Source organism: Dendrobates tinctorius, unplaced genomic scaffold (genome assembly GCF_039654945.1).
Source record: "Dendrobates tinctorius isolate UK_male_01 unplaced genomic scaffold, ASM3965494v1 ptg000177l, whole genome shotgun sequence".
NCBI lineage: Eukaryota > Metazoa > Chordata > Amphibia > Anura > Dendrobatidae > Dendrobates > Dendrobates tinctorius.
In genome coordinates, this window is record NW_027361844.1 from 21,711,444 (window position 1) to 21,726,791 (window position 15,348).

The following is a 15,348-nucleotide window of genomic DNA, read 5'->3' on the forward strand; positions in this document are numbered from 1 at the left end:
CAAACTTTTCTTTCCTGAAATTCAGCATTTTTGTAACCCCCTTCCAGGGCACCTTACTGAAGGACAAGTCGAATTGTATTATATTGTGGTCACTGTTCCCTAGGTGCCCATCGACTCCTACTTCTGTTATTCTATCTGGCCTGTTGCTTAAAATTAAGTCCAGAAGGGCTGTCCCTCTAGTTGGGCCCTGCACAAGTTGTGACAGATAATTATCCTTGGTCACTCACAGAAATTGCTTTCCTTTCTGAGATACGCAGGTTTCAGTTTCCCAGTCTATGTCGGGGTAGTTGAAGTCCCCCATAATAATCACCTCATTGTGATTTGCTGCTTTGTCTATTTGTTTCAATAATACATTTTCAGTGGCTTCTGTTATATTTGGTGGCTTACAACAAACCCCTATGAGGATTTTATTACTTTTCCCTCGTTGTATCTCCACCCATAGAGACTCCTCCTCTTCATTTCCCTCTTGTATATCTTCTCTTAGTGTGGGCTTTAAAGTGGACTTTATATATAGAGAGACTCCACCCCCTTTCCTTTTTTTGCGATCCCTCCTAAACAAATCATATCCTTGCAAGTTAGCCGCCCAGTCATAGCTGTCGTCTAACCATGGCTCAGTTATTCCTACTATGTCGTATTTTTCCTCATACATTACCAACTCCAGATCTTCAATCTTATTGGTCAGGCTTCTTGCGTTGGTCAGCATGCAGGAAAGAAGTTTTGCTTCCTTTTTCTTAGCTTCCTTCTGAGTACCCTGTCTTGGGTCCTCTTTACCACATCTAGTATCCTTGATTAGTTTGTCCTCCTGCTGCATGTTCTTGTCTGCTGTTTTTCCTCCCGTCCCTTCTTCTTCGAGTTTAAAGCCCTCCTGATGAGTGTGGCAAGTCTTCTGGCGAATGTGTGTTTCCCAGGTTTTGTGAGGTGTATCCCATCTCTTGCGAGAAGTCCATCGTAGAGGTAATTCAACCCATGGTGTTATGAATGAGTCACCGTAGGAGGCAAAAATAGAAATGCTAGCTAAGTCCAGAAAACCAGAGAGGTTGGCAGCTATCAGATTGCAGACCCCTGAACCTATCAACACAACTAGCAGTAGCCGTGGGGGGCTCCTACGATGCCCTAGGCCCCTCGATCACAGTCGGAGGACTACATAGCCTAAAGACAGAAAGGGAAAACTAAACTGCCCCAGAGCAGACCCCAAAGCAAAAGGCAGCCCCCCCACATATAATGACGGTGAAGCAAGAAGAAAGAACAAAACACAGACAGAAAGATAGACTGAGCAAAGGTGGGGCCCAAGTTAGCTTAGATAGGAAAGGACAGGAAGGCTGCTGTCTGCAATCCATGAAAAACCATATGAAAATAAGAGCCAACAAACTGACAGTAAAAAAGGCCCTGAAGACGCTAGGCTTCAAAAAAGGCTATGTCAGTACTCAGGAATATTCTGAAGACAGAGCAACAGGCAAAAGGAGATTCAGCTCACCCCAGCAGGGAATGGCAGAATCCAGAAAAGCAGGGAAAACAAAACACCAATGCAAAAAGGCAAAGCAGAAATCTTAGCTTTAGAGGAGCAGGAATCAGACTGGTTTCCTAGAAGTCCACAGAGAAATCACCCGCAGGCCAGAAGGGCGTCGGCAGCCTTATATCCAGTCATTAACTCCACTCAGCCAGTCATCATCATCAGACCCAGGTGTTTGACAATCAGGCTCACTACCCTTCTTTACCAGAAGAGGGAGTTCCTCGGGCCTCAGTAGTGAAGGGGAAAATGAACTCACAACAGTACCTCCCCCTTGAGGAGGGGTCACCGAACCCTCAACCACGCCACCAGGGCGATCAGGGTGAGCCCGATGAAAGGCACGCACCAATCTTTTGACATGAATATCAGAGGCAGAGACCCAGGAATTATCCTCCTGACCATAACCCTTCCACTTAACCAAATACTGGAGTCTCCGTCTAGCCAGACGGGAATCCAGTACTTTCTCTACCTCATATTCCATGTTACCTTCAACCAATACAGGGTCTGGAGGTGCAACCCCCGGAACAACAGGTTCAACAAACCTCTTCAACAAAGATTTATGGAACACATTATGGATTTTAAATGTGACAGGAAGAGCCAAACGAAAAGAGACCGGATTAATAATCTCCAAAATCTTGTAAGGTCCAATAAATCTAGGCTTAAACTTAGGAGAAGCCACCTTCATAGCAATATTTTTTGATGATAACCACACCATATCACCAACCTTAAACTGGGGACCAATGGTCCTATGTCGATTGGAAAACCGCTGGGCTTTTTCCTGGGAGAGAGATAACTTATCCACCACTTGGTCCCAGATCTGGTGCATTCTCTCCACCACAGTGTCAACTCCTAGGCAGGCAGAGGGCTCCACCTGCCCTGAAGAAAATCGAGGATGAAACCCAAAGTTACAAAAAAAAGGTGACATCAAAGTGGCAGAACTAGCTCTATTATTTAAAGCAAATTCGGCCAAGGGCAAAAATGAAACCCAATCATCCTGATCAGCAGAAATAAAACATCTCAAATATGACTCCAAGGTCTGGTTTGTTCTCTCTGTCTGTCCATTGGTCTGAGGGTGAAAAGCAGAGGAGAAGGACAACTGAATTCCCAGCTTGGAACAGAAAGTTCTCCAAAATCTAGACACAAACTGGACTCCTCTGTCAGATACAATGTTCTCAGGAATCCCGTGCAAGCGAACCACCTGTTGTAAAAACAGGGGCACCAATTCAGAGGAAGACGGCAACTTAGGGAGTGGTACAAGATGAACCATCTTAGAGAACCTATCACAAATCACCCAAATAACAGTCATCCTTTGAGAGACAGGCATATCAGAGATGAAATCCATTGAAATATGGGTCCATGGCCTCTTGGGGACAGGCAAAGGCATCAACAACCCACTAGAGCGAGAACACGATTTAGACCGGGAGCACGTCCCACAGGACTGCACAAAATTCCTGACATCATGAGACAAGGAGGGCCACCAAAAAGAGCGACTCACCAGATCTCTAGTACCAAAAATACCTGGGTGACCAGCCAAAGCAGAGCAATGAACTTCAGACATCACTCTCTTCTTCCACTGGTCAGGAACATACAACTTTCCACTGGGACAACGCTCAGGTTTGTCCTCCTGGAACTCTTCCAGAGCACGTCTCAAATCGGGCGAGATGGCAGAAAGAACTACCCCTTCGCCTAAGATGGTAGCAGGCTTGGTCACCACAGGAGAATCAGCAAAGAAGCTCCTAGAGAGGGCGTCAGCCTTGACATTCTTAGTTCCAGGAAGAAAAGAAACCACAAAATCAAAGCGTGTAAAAAACAAGGCCCACCTAGCCTGTCTAGGGTTCAAGCGCTTAGCTGACTCTAGGTAAATCAAATTCTTGTGGTCAGTGAGGACCACGACTTGATGCTTAGCTCCCTCCAACCAATGTCTCCACTCCTCAAATGCCCATTTCATGGCCAACAGTTCCCGATTCCCCACATCATAGTTACGTTCAGATGGAGAGAACTTTCGGGAAAAGAAAGCACAGGGATTCGTTTTAGATGTTACAGGATCCTTTTGGGACAAAACAGCTCCTGCACCAATCTCAGAAGCATCCACCTCTACCTGGAACGGAAGTGAGACATCAGGTTGCCGCAAAACCGGGGCGGAGGTGAATCTTCGCTTCAGCTCCTGAAAGGAAGAAACAGCCTCCGGAGACCAATTTAACACATCAGCACCCTTCTTAGTCAAATCAGTCAATGGCTTGGCAATACTAGAAAATTTTGCTATAAATTTCCGATAAAAATTAGCAAAACCCAAAAACTTCTGGAGGGCCTTCAAAGAAGTGGGATGAACCCAATCGTAAATGGCCTGTACCTTGGCCGGGTCCATTTCAATAGTTGACAGGGACAAAATAAATCCCAAAAAAGAAATCCTCTGTACTCCAAAAAGGCATTTAGATCCTTTGACATACAGGGAATTCTCCCTCAAGATCCGGAACACAGTCCGAATATGTTCCACATGAGAATCCCAATCCTTGGAGAAGATCAAAATATCATCCAGATAGATAATCAAAAATTTATCGACAAAATCTCGGAAAATATCGTTCATGAAGTACTGGAAGACAGAAGGGGCATTAGTGAGCCCAAAAGGCATCACCAGGTACTCAAAATGTCCCTCTGGAGTATTAAACGCCGTCTTCCATTCATCCCCATGCTTAATGCGAATAAGATTATACGCCCCCCTGAGGTCAAGCTTGGTAAACCAGCAAGCACCTTTAACTCTGGAGAATAGATCAGAAATCAGGGGTAACAGATACTGATATTTAACAGTCATTTTGTTGAGGGCACGATAATCAATACAAAGTATTAATGATCCATCATTTTTGGCTACAAAAAAAAACCCGGCACCTAAGGGTGACGAGGATGGTCTAATATGACCCTTCTCCAACGCCTCCTTAATATAGGATCGCATAGCCTCGTGCTCGGGCACAGATAAATTGAAGAGCCCCCGTCTTATCCGCTATCTCTCAGAAAACTCTGTTCTCGACCCTCTCCAATCCAGTTTCCGCTCTTTACACTCCACTGAAACTGCCCTCACTAAAGTCTCTAATGATCTGTTAATAGCTAAATCAAATGGTCATTACTCCATGCTAATTCTCTTGGATCTCTCTGCAGCATTCGACACTGTGGATCATCAGCTCCTCCTCACTATGCTCCGCTCCATTGGCATCAAGGACACCGTTCTCTCCTGGTTCTCCTCCTATCTCGCCGACCGCTCCTTTACTGTTTCTTTTGCCGGTTCCTCCTCCTCTCACCTTCCCCTTACTGTTGGGGTTCCTCAAGGATCGGTTCTAGGCCCCCTCCTCTTCTCCTTGTACACTGCCCCTATTGGTCAAACAATCAGTAGATTTGGTTTCCAGTACCATCTCTATGCTGATGACACCCAATTATACGCTTCTTCTCCTGACATCACGCCAGCCTTTCTAGAAAACACTGGCGATTGTCTAAACGCTGTGTCTAATATCATGTCCTCACTATATCTGAAACTGAACCTGTCAAAGACTGAACTCCTTGTGTTTCCTCCCGCTACTAATGTACCTATACCCGACATTGCCATTTCTGTGTGTGGTTCCACTATTACTCCCCAGCAACATGCCCGCTGTCTTGGGGTCATACTTGATTCCGAGCTTTCCTTTGCCCCCCACATTCGATCACTGGCTCGCTCTTGTCATCTGCACCTCAAAAACATTTCTAGAATTCGACCTTTTCTTACTTTTGACTCTGCAAAAACTCTTACTGTTTCTCTTATTCATTCTCGTCTCGACTACTGTAACTCTCTTCTAATCGGTCTCCCTCTTACAAAACTCTCCCCTCTCCAATCTGTCTTGAATGCTGCAGCCAGGATCATATTCCTCACCAATCGTTACACCGATGCCTCTACCTTGTGCCAGTCATTACACTGGCTACCCATCCACTCCAGAATTCAGTATAAACTTATTACCCTCACCCACAAAGCCCTCCATGGCTCAGCACCACCCTACATCTCCTCCCTTGTTTCAGTATACCACCCTACCCGCGCCCTCCGTTCTGCTGATGACCTGAGGTTAGTATCCTCAATAGTCAGAACCTCCCACTCCCGTCTCCAAGACTTTACACGTGCCGCGCCAATTCTTTGGAATGCACTTCCCAGGTCAATACGATTAGTCCCCAATCCCCACAATTTTAAGCGTGTCCTGAAAACGCATTTATTCAGACTGGCCTATCGCCTCAACACATTAACCTAACCTATCCCTGTGTGGCAGAGCCAAAAGTTTTACCATAACCAGGTTCCCAGCATCATGTTCCCACATGCTTTATGCATCCATTAGCCCTCTGTGTCTGTACTGTTACACACTTAACATTATGGCTGGTCCATACATCAGGGCAACTGTTACCACCCACCTTTCGTGTCTACCTCTTTCCTCATAGACTGTAAGCTTGCGAGCAGGGCCCTCACTCCTCTTGGTATTTCTTATAATCTACTGTATGTGATTATTGTTATGCTGTAATGTCTATTGTCTGTACAAATCCCCTCTGAAATGTAAAGTGCTGCGGAATATGTCGGCGCTATAAAAATAAAATCTATTATTATTATTATTATTAAGAGCCGACCCTTGGGAAATTTACACCCCGGGCTCAGTTCAATTGCACAGTCATAACTCCTATGAGGAGGCAGAGACGCAGACTCATTCTCACTAAATACATCATAAAAGTCCGCCAAATAATCAGGAACATCATGCGACTGAGGAGAGGTGGAAAACACCGGAGCCTCACTAAAGGCACACCGACAACCCCAACTCACCACAGACACAGATTTCCAATCCAAAACTGGATTATGAATTTGTAACCAGGGAAACCCCAGAACAATAATATCATGCAGATTATGTAACACCAAAAACCTGCAATTTTATTGATGGTCTGGGGCGACCCGCATTACCACCTGGGTCCAAAACTGAGGTTTATTTTTAGCCAAAGGAGTAGCATCAATCCCCCTCAAAGGGATAGGCGTCTGCAGAGGTGTCATCGGAAATCCACGTTTAGCAAAATCCAAGTCCATTAGGTTTAGGGCTGCTCCCGAATCCACAAAAGCCTTGGCGGAAAATGTGGACAGGGAGCAGATCAGAGTAATAGCCAGAAGAAACTTAGGTTGAACACCACCAACAGAAAACGTGTGTGCAAAGCGTTTCTCGCGTTTAGGACAGACAGAAATAATATGCGAGGCATCTCCACAGAAAAAACACAACTTATTACGCCTTCTGAACTCCTGACGCTGCTCTCTGGAAAAAACTCTATCACATTGCATAGGTTCAGACATCTGTTCAACAGGTGGCAACACCTCTCGTGCAGCTCTGCGTTCGCGCAAACGCCGATCAACCTGAATGGCTAAAGACATAGAATCGTCAAGACCAGAGGGAACAGGAAATCCCACCATAGTATCTTTTACGGCTTCTGACAACCCCTTCCGAAAGAGAGCAGCCAAGGCATTATCATTCCAGGTAGTAAGTACTGCCCACTTTCGGAATTTTTGACAGTACAATTCTGCAGAATCACAACCCTGGTTCAATGCCAGCAGGGTCTTTTCAGCCTGATCAATGGCATTAGGTTCGTCATACAACAACCCCAAGGCCTGAAAAAATGCGTTCACATTAGTCAGAATAGGATCATCTGGTTTCAAAGAAAACGCCCAATCCTGGGGATCGCCACGCAGCAAAGAGATGACAATTTTAACCTGCTGCGCGGAGCTCCCTGACGAGTTAGACTTCAAGGCAAAAAATAATTTACAATTATTTTTGAAATTCAAAAATTTAGACCGATCCCCAAAAAATACATCAGGTGTAGGAATCTTTGGTTCAGCAGCATGTGAATGAGCAAGGTAGGCGGAAATTCACTGCACTTCCGCAGCGAGCTGCTCCACACGATCAGACAATTGCTTTATCTCCATTGAGAGAAAAAAAAAAAATTCCCCCTACGGCCTCAGAGATATAGAGGAAAGAATATACACACTTTTTTTTTTTTTATACAATTCTTTCCTGCTATTGAGTACCCTAGAATCTGCGGTATGGCGGGTGATTCTGTTATGAATGAGTCACCGTAGGAGGCAAAAATAGAAATGCTAGCTAAGTCCAGAAAACCAGAGAGGTTGGCAGCTATCGGATTGCAGACCCCTGAACCTATCAACACAACTAGCAGTAGCCGTGGGGGGCTCCTACGATGCCCTAGGCCCCTCGATCACAGCCGGAGGACTACATAGCCTAAAGACAGAAAGGGAAAACTAAACTGCCCCAGAGCAGACCCCAAAGCAAAAGGCAGCCCCCCACATATAATGATGGTGAAGGAAGAAGAAAGAACAAAACACAGAGAGAAAGATAGACTGAGCAAAGGTGGGGCCCAAGTTAGCTTAGATAGGAAAGGACAGGAAGGCTGCTGTCTGCAATCCGTGAAAAACCCTATGAAAATAAGAGCCAACAAACTGACAGTAAAAAAGGCCCTGAAGACGCTAGGCTTCAAAAAAGGCTATGTCAGTACTCAGGAATATTCTGAAGACAGAGCAACAGGCAAAAGGAGATTCAGCTCACCCCAGCAGGGAATGGCAGAATCCAGAAAAGCAGGGAAAACAAAACACCAATGCAAAAAGGCAAAGCAGAAATCTTAGCTTTAGAGGAGCAGGAATCAGACTGGTTTCCTAGAAGTCCACAGAGAAATCACCCGCAGGCCAGAAGGGCGTCGGCAGCCTTATATCCAGTCATTAACTCCACTCAGCCAGTCATCATCATCAGACCCAGGTGTTTGACAATCAGGCTCACTACCCTTCTTTACCAGAAGAGGGAGTTCCTCGGGCCTCAGTAGTGAAGGGAAAATGAACTCACAACACCATGGTCCAAGAATCCAAATCCTTACTGCCTGCACCACCGTCGTAGCCAGTTGTTTACCTCTAGTATCCTATTCCATCTTCTGATGCCATGACCATCGACTGGGAGGATTGATGAGAAAACAACCTGTACGTTCCGTTCCTTTATTTTCTTGCCCAGAATTTTACTGATAAAATAGTAACCTGATACCGAACGTGTGAACGTGGCCTAATTGTGATTCTTTTGATATTTTGATTGTAAGCATTAGAATTAATTGGAACCATTGAAACCATTAATTGGAACCATTAGGACCTAGCAATGGGGGCAATGTACCAAAATTGGTGCAAACGTAAAGAGGAGAAGTTGTTCTAGAAATCATTCAGATTTTTCTTTTGTTTTTAAGAGGCTCTTTGGAAAACAACAGACTATAGAACTTTTCATTTTAACAAATCTTCTCCATTCAGTCTATGTTTCATATCCTGTTTAAGAAATTATTACATTTATCTGCATTTTAGCAAAAAGAAGTTCTCCGTGTAATAGTCAGAACAAAGTGGTAGATTCCCCAAAGCAGAACACAGGCCTCACAGAGGTAAGACATGTACGAGTTTTTGTCTGCTCATTCGCTTCAGTACTGCTAGCGAGTAACCTAACTAAATTGAGTATAAGGTAAAAAAAAAAAAAAGCACTGTCCAACAATGATCACTGTAAATTTGAGGTCGATGTGCAACATCAGTTTAAAAAGATGCAAAGTGTATGGAGTAGAGCAGCAGAGCTCCTATGGAAAGGACATCAATATCAAAGAAATGTGTTGTGGTCATGGCTAGGCCAAGCATACTGTTACGCCCAACGATGGCACATGTGGATTTGTCTACCTACTGTATGCCAGGGCAGGACCTGCCCAGGAAAGGGTGTAGCTAAGCATCTACCTGGTGTTTACTGGAGCTCCTGATGGTGGAAATAGACTGGGCTGCGGGTAGTAGCCAGGTACCGCTCCTGGGTAGAGCCCGGTACTGCAGCTGCTGACCCCTGGGGTCAGGAAAACAAAAGGCTAGGTCCAGGTTCATAGTAGTAAGTTCTGGCACCTCTGCAGAACAGTTACTGACATAGATTCGGGCTTGGTTCAGACATGCCAGTCTAGGATACTGGATCAAGGTTTGGTTGCACACGGACCAGGAGACAATGTTCAGTCCCTGGCCACTCCAGGACCAGGGATCATAGTTCAGGAACTAGTCACTCCGGGACTAGGGGTCTACAGATCCAGGGCTGGCCACACCGGGATGAATGGACGAGGTTCAGGACACTGACTGTACGGGTACCAAAGGACCTCACAACTCACTAGTAGCACACTAGTAGCACAACTCGTTGCTTGGTGATTCCCTAGGGGAGAGGAAGTCTTTTATGCAAGATGCCTCCCAGGTATTGGCTGGGAGCCATCTTGCAGTTGCACTAGCTTATACTAAATGCCTCTTATCTATAAACTGAGGGTGCTTACTATATGCACACCCTGCCACTTTAAGAGTAGGGAAGCGCATGTGCGTACTAGGCACGCCGCTGGGCGCTGCAGCACGCACACACAGGAAGTAGCAGAACGACGGGGATTGCACCGAGGGCTGGAGCAGTGAGTAAGCTGGCGTCCCTGTATGTAGTGGGAAGTGGACACCTTGCAGAGGCCCCGACAATAGCGCTACATAGTGGACATTTACTATATGGGCAAGAGATAACCAGGAGCACATGCAAGACACGAATAAAGCAGTAGACCACTGGTAAATCCATAATGATTCCTGACAAATGGTTAATCATTTTATAAAATAACACTTAGCCTGTAGTTGACATTTTGTAACTTAACTAAAAAAAACAATCTGTCACATGTATGCTAACAGCAGCAATTATTCAGTATTTAATGGTTTTATGCCTCCACAAAGTTACCAATCTCTTGCCAGTTTTAAATATTCATGATGATTAGAGAGAAAAGGAAAATCCTGTTGAAATGTAATGACATTAATTGTTTTTATCATGCTAATTTAGAGAGATGATAATAGATAGGAGTTGTCCCACGATTAACATTACATTTCTCTGTTAGTTATGCAAAAAACACATAGATATTCAATTGGAATCATTTAACAAAAATATGTATAAATGTATAAGATTTAGGCAATAGTGCTAATAATAGCAAAGATATTGTATAAGTGAGTGCTATGCTTTAGGGAAGAGGTCCTCAACCGTGAGAGTCACACTCAGCTCTGAGACAGGTTAGCCAGCCACATCCAGCTCCGACCCCATTCACAGTAGCGACACCCAGAGCCCCTATTACCGGTATGATGACAGCCAAAGCTTTTCCACTGAAGTCACACCAAGGCAGTATACCAAGCTCCAGGGTCTCCTTTCTTACCCCAATCCAGATCTGCTCTTCTGTGCCGAGCTACACACAAAAGTCACCATCTAGAGATCTACTTATAATAGCTGTTTGCTACACCTGGTGCTAATGCACCAAGCTGGCAGACAGCCATCAGCCACACATCTTGGGAACACGAGCCAAATGTGGCTCTCGAGTTAAAAGTTGGGGACCCCTGGTCTAGGGCAATGGAATAGGGGTAGTTTCTATCAATATTTAGAGCTTACATTGGGATGTAGGAGGGAGAGCTATGTTAAAGGAAAATGCCTGACATTTCATCAAGAAGGTGATGTCCATGTTCTGATACACCAGATTTATAATATGCGCTTCTGCACAAAGGATAGTACATGTGCTTTCACACTGCTCCCTCATGCAAGCTCTTTGTCTGGTTCAGAAAGAATGAATCAAACTTGGATGTATTTTAGAATGTGTTACCTGGTAATACAGAAATTCCAGTCCTGGATACAATGGGGTTGATTCATCAAAGCTTTTATGCTACAAAAATGTCATAATAGCTTTGAAAAGTTGCAACGTTTTTGGGCAGCGTGCAGTTGCAAAAAAAATGTGCAACTTTTGGCATTTTAGATCAGCTCCACCAACGTGGGTACAGACATGTTACCCCCACATGTCCGATTATTGAAAAATGGATGCTTTTCTTGCACCAAAAATGCTTCTCCAATTCCTAACCGGAGTCATTTTTGGCACGTCGCATGGGGGCGCACGTCACTCAGCAAAGGCTCCAAATTTATTAAGTGGCGTGTGCCTCTTCTACGCCCGAATTTGGTACCTCTTCTACTCCATCAAGAAAGTTGTAGCACAAATGTGTGCTATGCCGGTCTCGATGCACTGACCCCAATGTGTTTATTGCATATGGAAAGCAAAAAGGTATTTTATTTATACAATGATATAACTGTGATATGGGTAACATTATAATTTATCTCCTTTTAATGCACAAGAGGTTTGAGTTGGTTTCTGAAGTTGCTCAGCCAGAAGACTTGGCACCTCCAAGACCCACTGTTTCCAGCTGCCAGAGAGCCAACTCATTTGACGGCTGCACTACATCCCAAATATCACAGGAGAGAGGACTACCCTTTCCAAGGTGAGAATGATCTTTTTGTGATTATGATCTGTTCAATCAGCTGTGCGTCATATTTCTTAGTGTTGACTATTGTATTTTTGCCTTTAATTTACAGACTATCTTTAGTGATTCCTCCATGTCAAAAATCTCGATATGCCACTTATTTTGACGTGGCTGTACTAAGGTGTTTACTGCAGCCCCACTGGTCAGAAGAAGGGACTCAGTGGTCACTTATGTACTACCTCCATCGACTTAGGCATATGTTGGAAGAGAAACCAGAAAAGTCTCCTGAACCTGAGGAAACCCCTCTCCCACGACCTCGGAGTAGTTCAATGGTGGCAGCAGCACCTTCACTTGTAAACACCCATAAAACCCAGGTAAGAGATGAACAATTAATAAGCAAATATATACTTTTTAGAGAGCTTATATATTTCAAAATGCAATGTACATTGGCATATATATAAGATACATAGTTTTGTTCTAACATGATTCCTCATGCATCAAAAATTAGACCATTGTTGTCCCTACGATCCTTTTAGAGTTCAGTTTCCATTATTGCATTGCCGTTGAAAGTGGAACACAAGATGGTAGTTATGTGAAACAAGATGTTTTCTCAAAGATAGTTGCATGAACCTTAACATATTTTATTGTATTTCATTAATTAACTATACACCTACATTTAACAAGATAGGTGTCAAAGTGGTCCATTAATAAGTCAAGTAATTGACGGATGAAAGCTCTTCACTGAAGACGTTAAAAACAGTTGTATTTTGGTAGATCTTCTTATAGAAAGTTTTTATCTTAAAGGATATGACCAAATGTAATGAAGAAGACAGGTCATTGGGCACAGAGCCATATGCCAAAGTATCATTGACCAATCTACGAAGATCTGCAATACCAGATCTCTCCTCAGATATTGGAATCAACATTTTCAAAAGGGTAAGAGATTGCTCCTTAATATTTTACCAAGAACAATGCAGCTTTTTAAACAAATATAACTTTCAAAACTATTATCTTAACTTCAAAAGCGTTGCATAAAAATAATTTGTGTGCGCTACAGTAAATCATCTATATTTGTGATCCCGCAGCTGAGGACCCGAAGAGATGATAGAGAGCGTAAGGGATCAATACCATATCACCACCAAGGCAAGAAGCGGCAGCGTAGGATAGGGATGCCCTTTCTCCTGCACGAGGACCACTTGGATGTCTCCCCAACCCGCAGTACGTTTTCCTTTGGGAGTATTTCTGGTATTGGAGAGGACAGGCGCAGTATTGAAAAAGGGGGCTGGCAAACCACAATATTAGGTGAGTTTGGTAGCTTTAGGTTATGTATTGCAAGGTATAATTTGTCAGCCTTGTGAAAAATGTGTTTTAGAACTGTTTGCACATTTTTCACAAAAAAGCCCTAAACCTCCTGTACAGTTTAGAGATGAAGTGCTAAATTTAGGAAAGAATGGAGCAGAGAGGAAATTTATTCCAATATTACAACATGACATCAGCTAATAGCAGATGCTGGGTTGTTGTTTAGGACTGTATAATTTTTTTAGATTAAATGACACCATCATACATTCACGGGTAGCTGTAGCCAACTGCAACCCAGGACACCCTGTATGGGTCTAGAAAAGGCAACAGGTGTAGCATACAGAGTTTACGGGGTCACCTATAGGAGTGGATGATGGGTAGGGTGGTGTTACTCAAGTATATACTGTATGTGTAAATGTTATCAGAAATTACTGCTAAGTTAAGCATGGAGAAGACTCTTGGTTGATATCCTTTTTGCCCACTTGGGACTACTCCACTTTCACAAGTAGAAGGCTATATAGTCTTAGTTATATGATTTGAAAATCAAAATGTTGCAGTCTGAAAAAGATTAATTAAAATGGACAGTTTTGAAAGTTCCTACATTGTCAGGAGTTTCTGAGTGTGTGTGTTTGATGGTTTACATGAAGCTAGACTTGTAGACTTGTATTAGCTTCACGTTTTCTGATAAATGATTTTAGGTCAAGTAAATGGTCTAAAATAGCTAATGTGGATTTTATACAGCTACTTGTACAAAAGACGGACCAATGTAGTACAAGCATGGCTTCTAATTATGATTTACTATAAAGCACAAACATCTACAAGGCAGTTAAGACAAGTGGGAATAATAATTGGCTTTCCTTGTACCATCTATCCTTGTACTTTTGGGGGATTGAGCCCTGGTACCATACTTTTAGCGCTATAACACTTTAGAACGGCAGCTGAATTATCTGGGGTCTAAGACAGTTCTTCTCTATATTTCTGCACATTCCAAAATATTTCCTGTTACCATAGGTAAATTTACAAGGCGGGGAAGCTCTGATGCTGCCACAGAGATGGAGAGCTTGAGTGCCAGACATTCTCACTCACATCATACTTTGCTAAGTGATCTCCCTGACCACCCCAACAGTCATGGCGAGAACACATCTAAAGACGGTATGTTTGAATATTTATAAGTGTTAATTAATATCATGATGTTAATTGGATTCGATAACCACAAAGCAACCCTAATTTTTTTCCAGTGAGATCTCAAATTTCAACCATAACGGTGGCCACATTCAACACTACTCTTGCTTCTTTCAACGTTGGCTATGCTGACTTTTTTGCTGATCATATGAGAAAGCTGTGCAATCAAGTGCCCATTCCTGAGATGCCACATGAACCCCTCGCCTGTGCCAATCTACCACGTAGCCTAACAGATTCCTGCATTAACTACAGCAGCTTGGAGGACACAGAGCACATAGATGGCACCAACAACTTTGTCCACAAGAATGGAATGTTGGATCTCGCGGTATGGGAATAAATCTTTTTACACTTAGCCACACTTGCTTGCTTTGCTGTGACGTTGACAAGTGTACACATATAACATTGCCCAAGAGAAGCAAGTATTACACAGTATATATACTGGTACACTGGTGTACACAGACAGTAAAGGGCCCCTGTGCAAGAACAATATATGGGCAGTCAAACAGCTCATCATCGTGCACAATTCCACATGTTTTGGAGGTTGAAATAGGCCTCCTTACCTCTTGGGCTCCTGGGAAGTATATATATATATATATATATATATATATACAGTGGGGCAAAAAAGTATTTAGTCAGTCAGCAATAGTGCAAGTTCCACCACTTAAAAAGATGAGAGGCGTCTGTAATTTACATCATAGGTAGACCTCAACTATGGGAGACAAACTGAGAAAAAAAAATCCAGAAAATCACATTGTCTGTTTTTGTTTCATTTTATTTGCATATTATGGTGGAAAATAAGTATTTGGTCAGAAACAAAATTTCATCTCAATACTTTGTGATATATCCTTTGTTGGCAATGACAGAGGTCAAACGTTTTCTGTAAGTCTTCACAAGGTTGCCACACACTGTTGTTGGTATGTTGGCCCATTCCTCCATGCAGATCTCCTCTAGAGCAGTGATGTTTTTGGCTTTTCGCTTGGCAACACGGACTTTCAACTCCCTCCAAAGGTTTTCTATAGGGTTG

General features: G+C 43.4%; 1 protein-coding gene across 22 annotated transcripts in view; it reads left to right on the plus strand.

Moving 5' to 3' along the window:
* Positions 1-15,348, plus strand: part of LOC141054300 (protein unc-80 homolog) — a 305,587-nt gene that overhangs the window by 19,149 nt on the left and 271,090 nt on the right. For 20 of the 22 annotated variants that reach the window (XR_012221396.1, XR_012221397.1, XM_073551595.1 and 17 more), the window contains exons 6-12: positions 8,886-8,959; positions 11,719-11,861; positions 11,956-12,217; positions 12,648-12,779; positions 12,929-13,145; positions 14,154-14,294; positions 14,381-14,649. Coding sequence is in view for 20 of the 22 variants with exons in the window: in XM_073551595.1 (XP_073407696.1) it covers positions 8,886-8,959; positions 11,719-11,861; positions 11,956-12,217; positions 12,648-12,779; positions 12,929-13,145; positions 14,154-14,294; positions 14,381-14,649 (1,238 nt within the window). In the remaining 2 variants the exon portion in view is untranslated. The remainder of the gene's footprint in view (positions 1-8,885; positions 8,960-11,718; positions 11,862-11,955; positions 12,218-12,647; positions 12,780-12,928; positions 13,146-14,153; positions 14,295-14,380; positions 14,650-15,348) is intronic. The other 2 variants (XM_073551602.1, XM_073551614.1) reach the window with 1 other exon arrangement.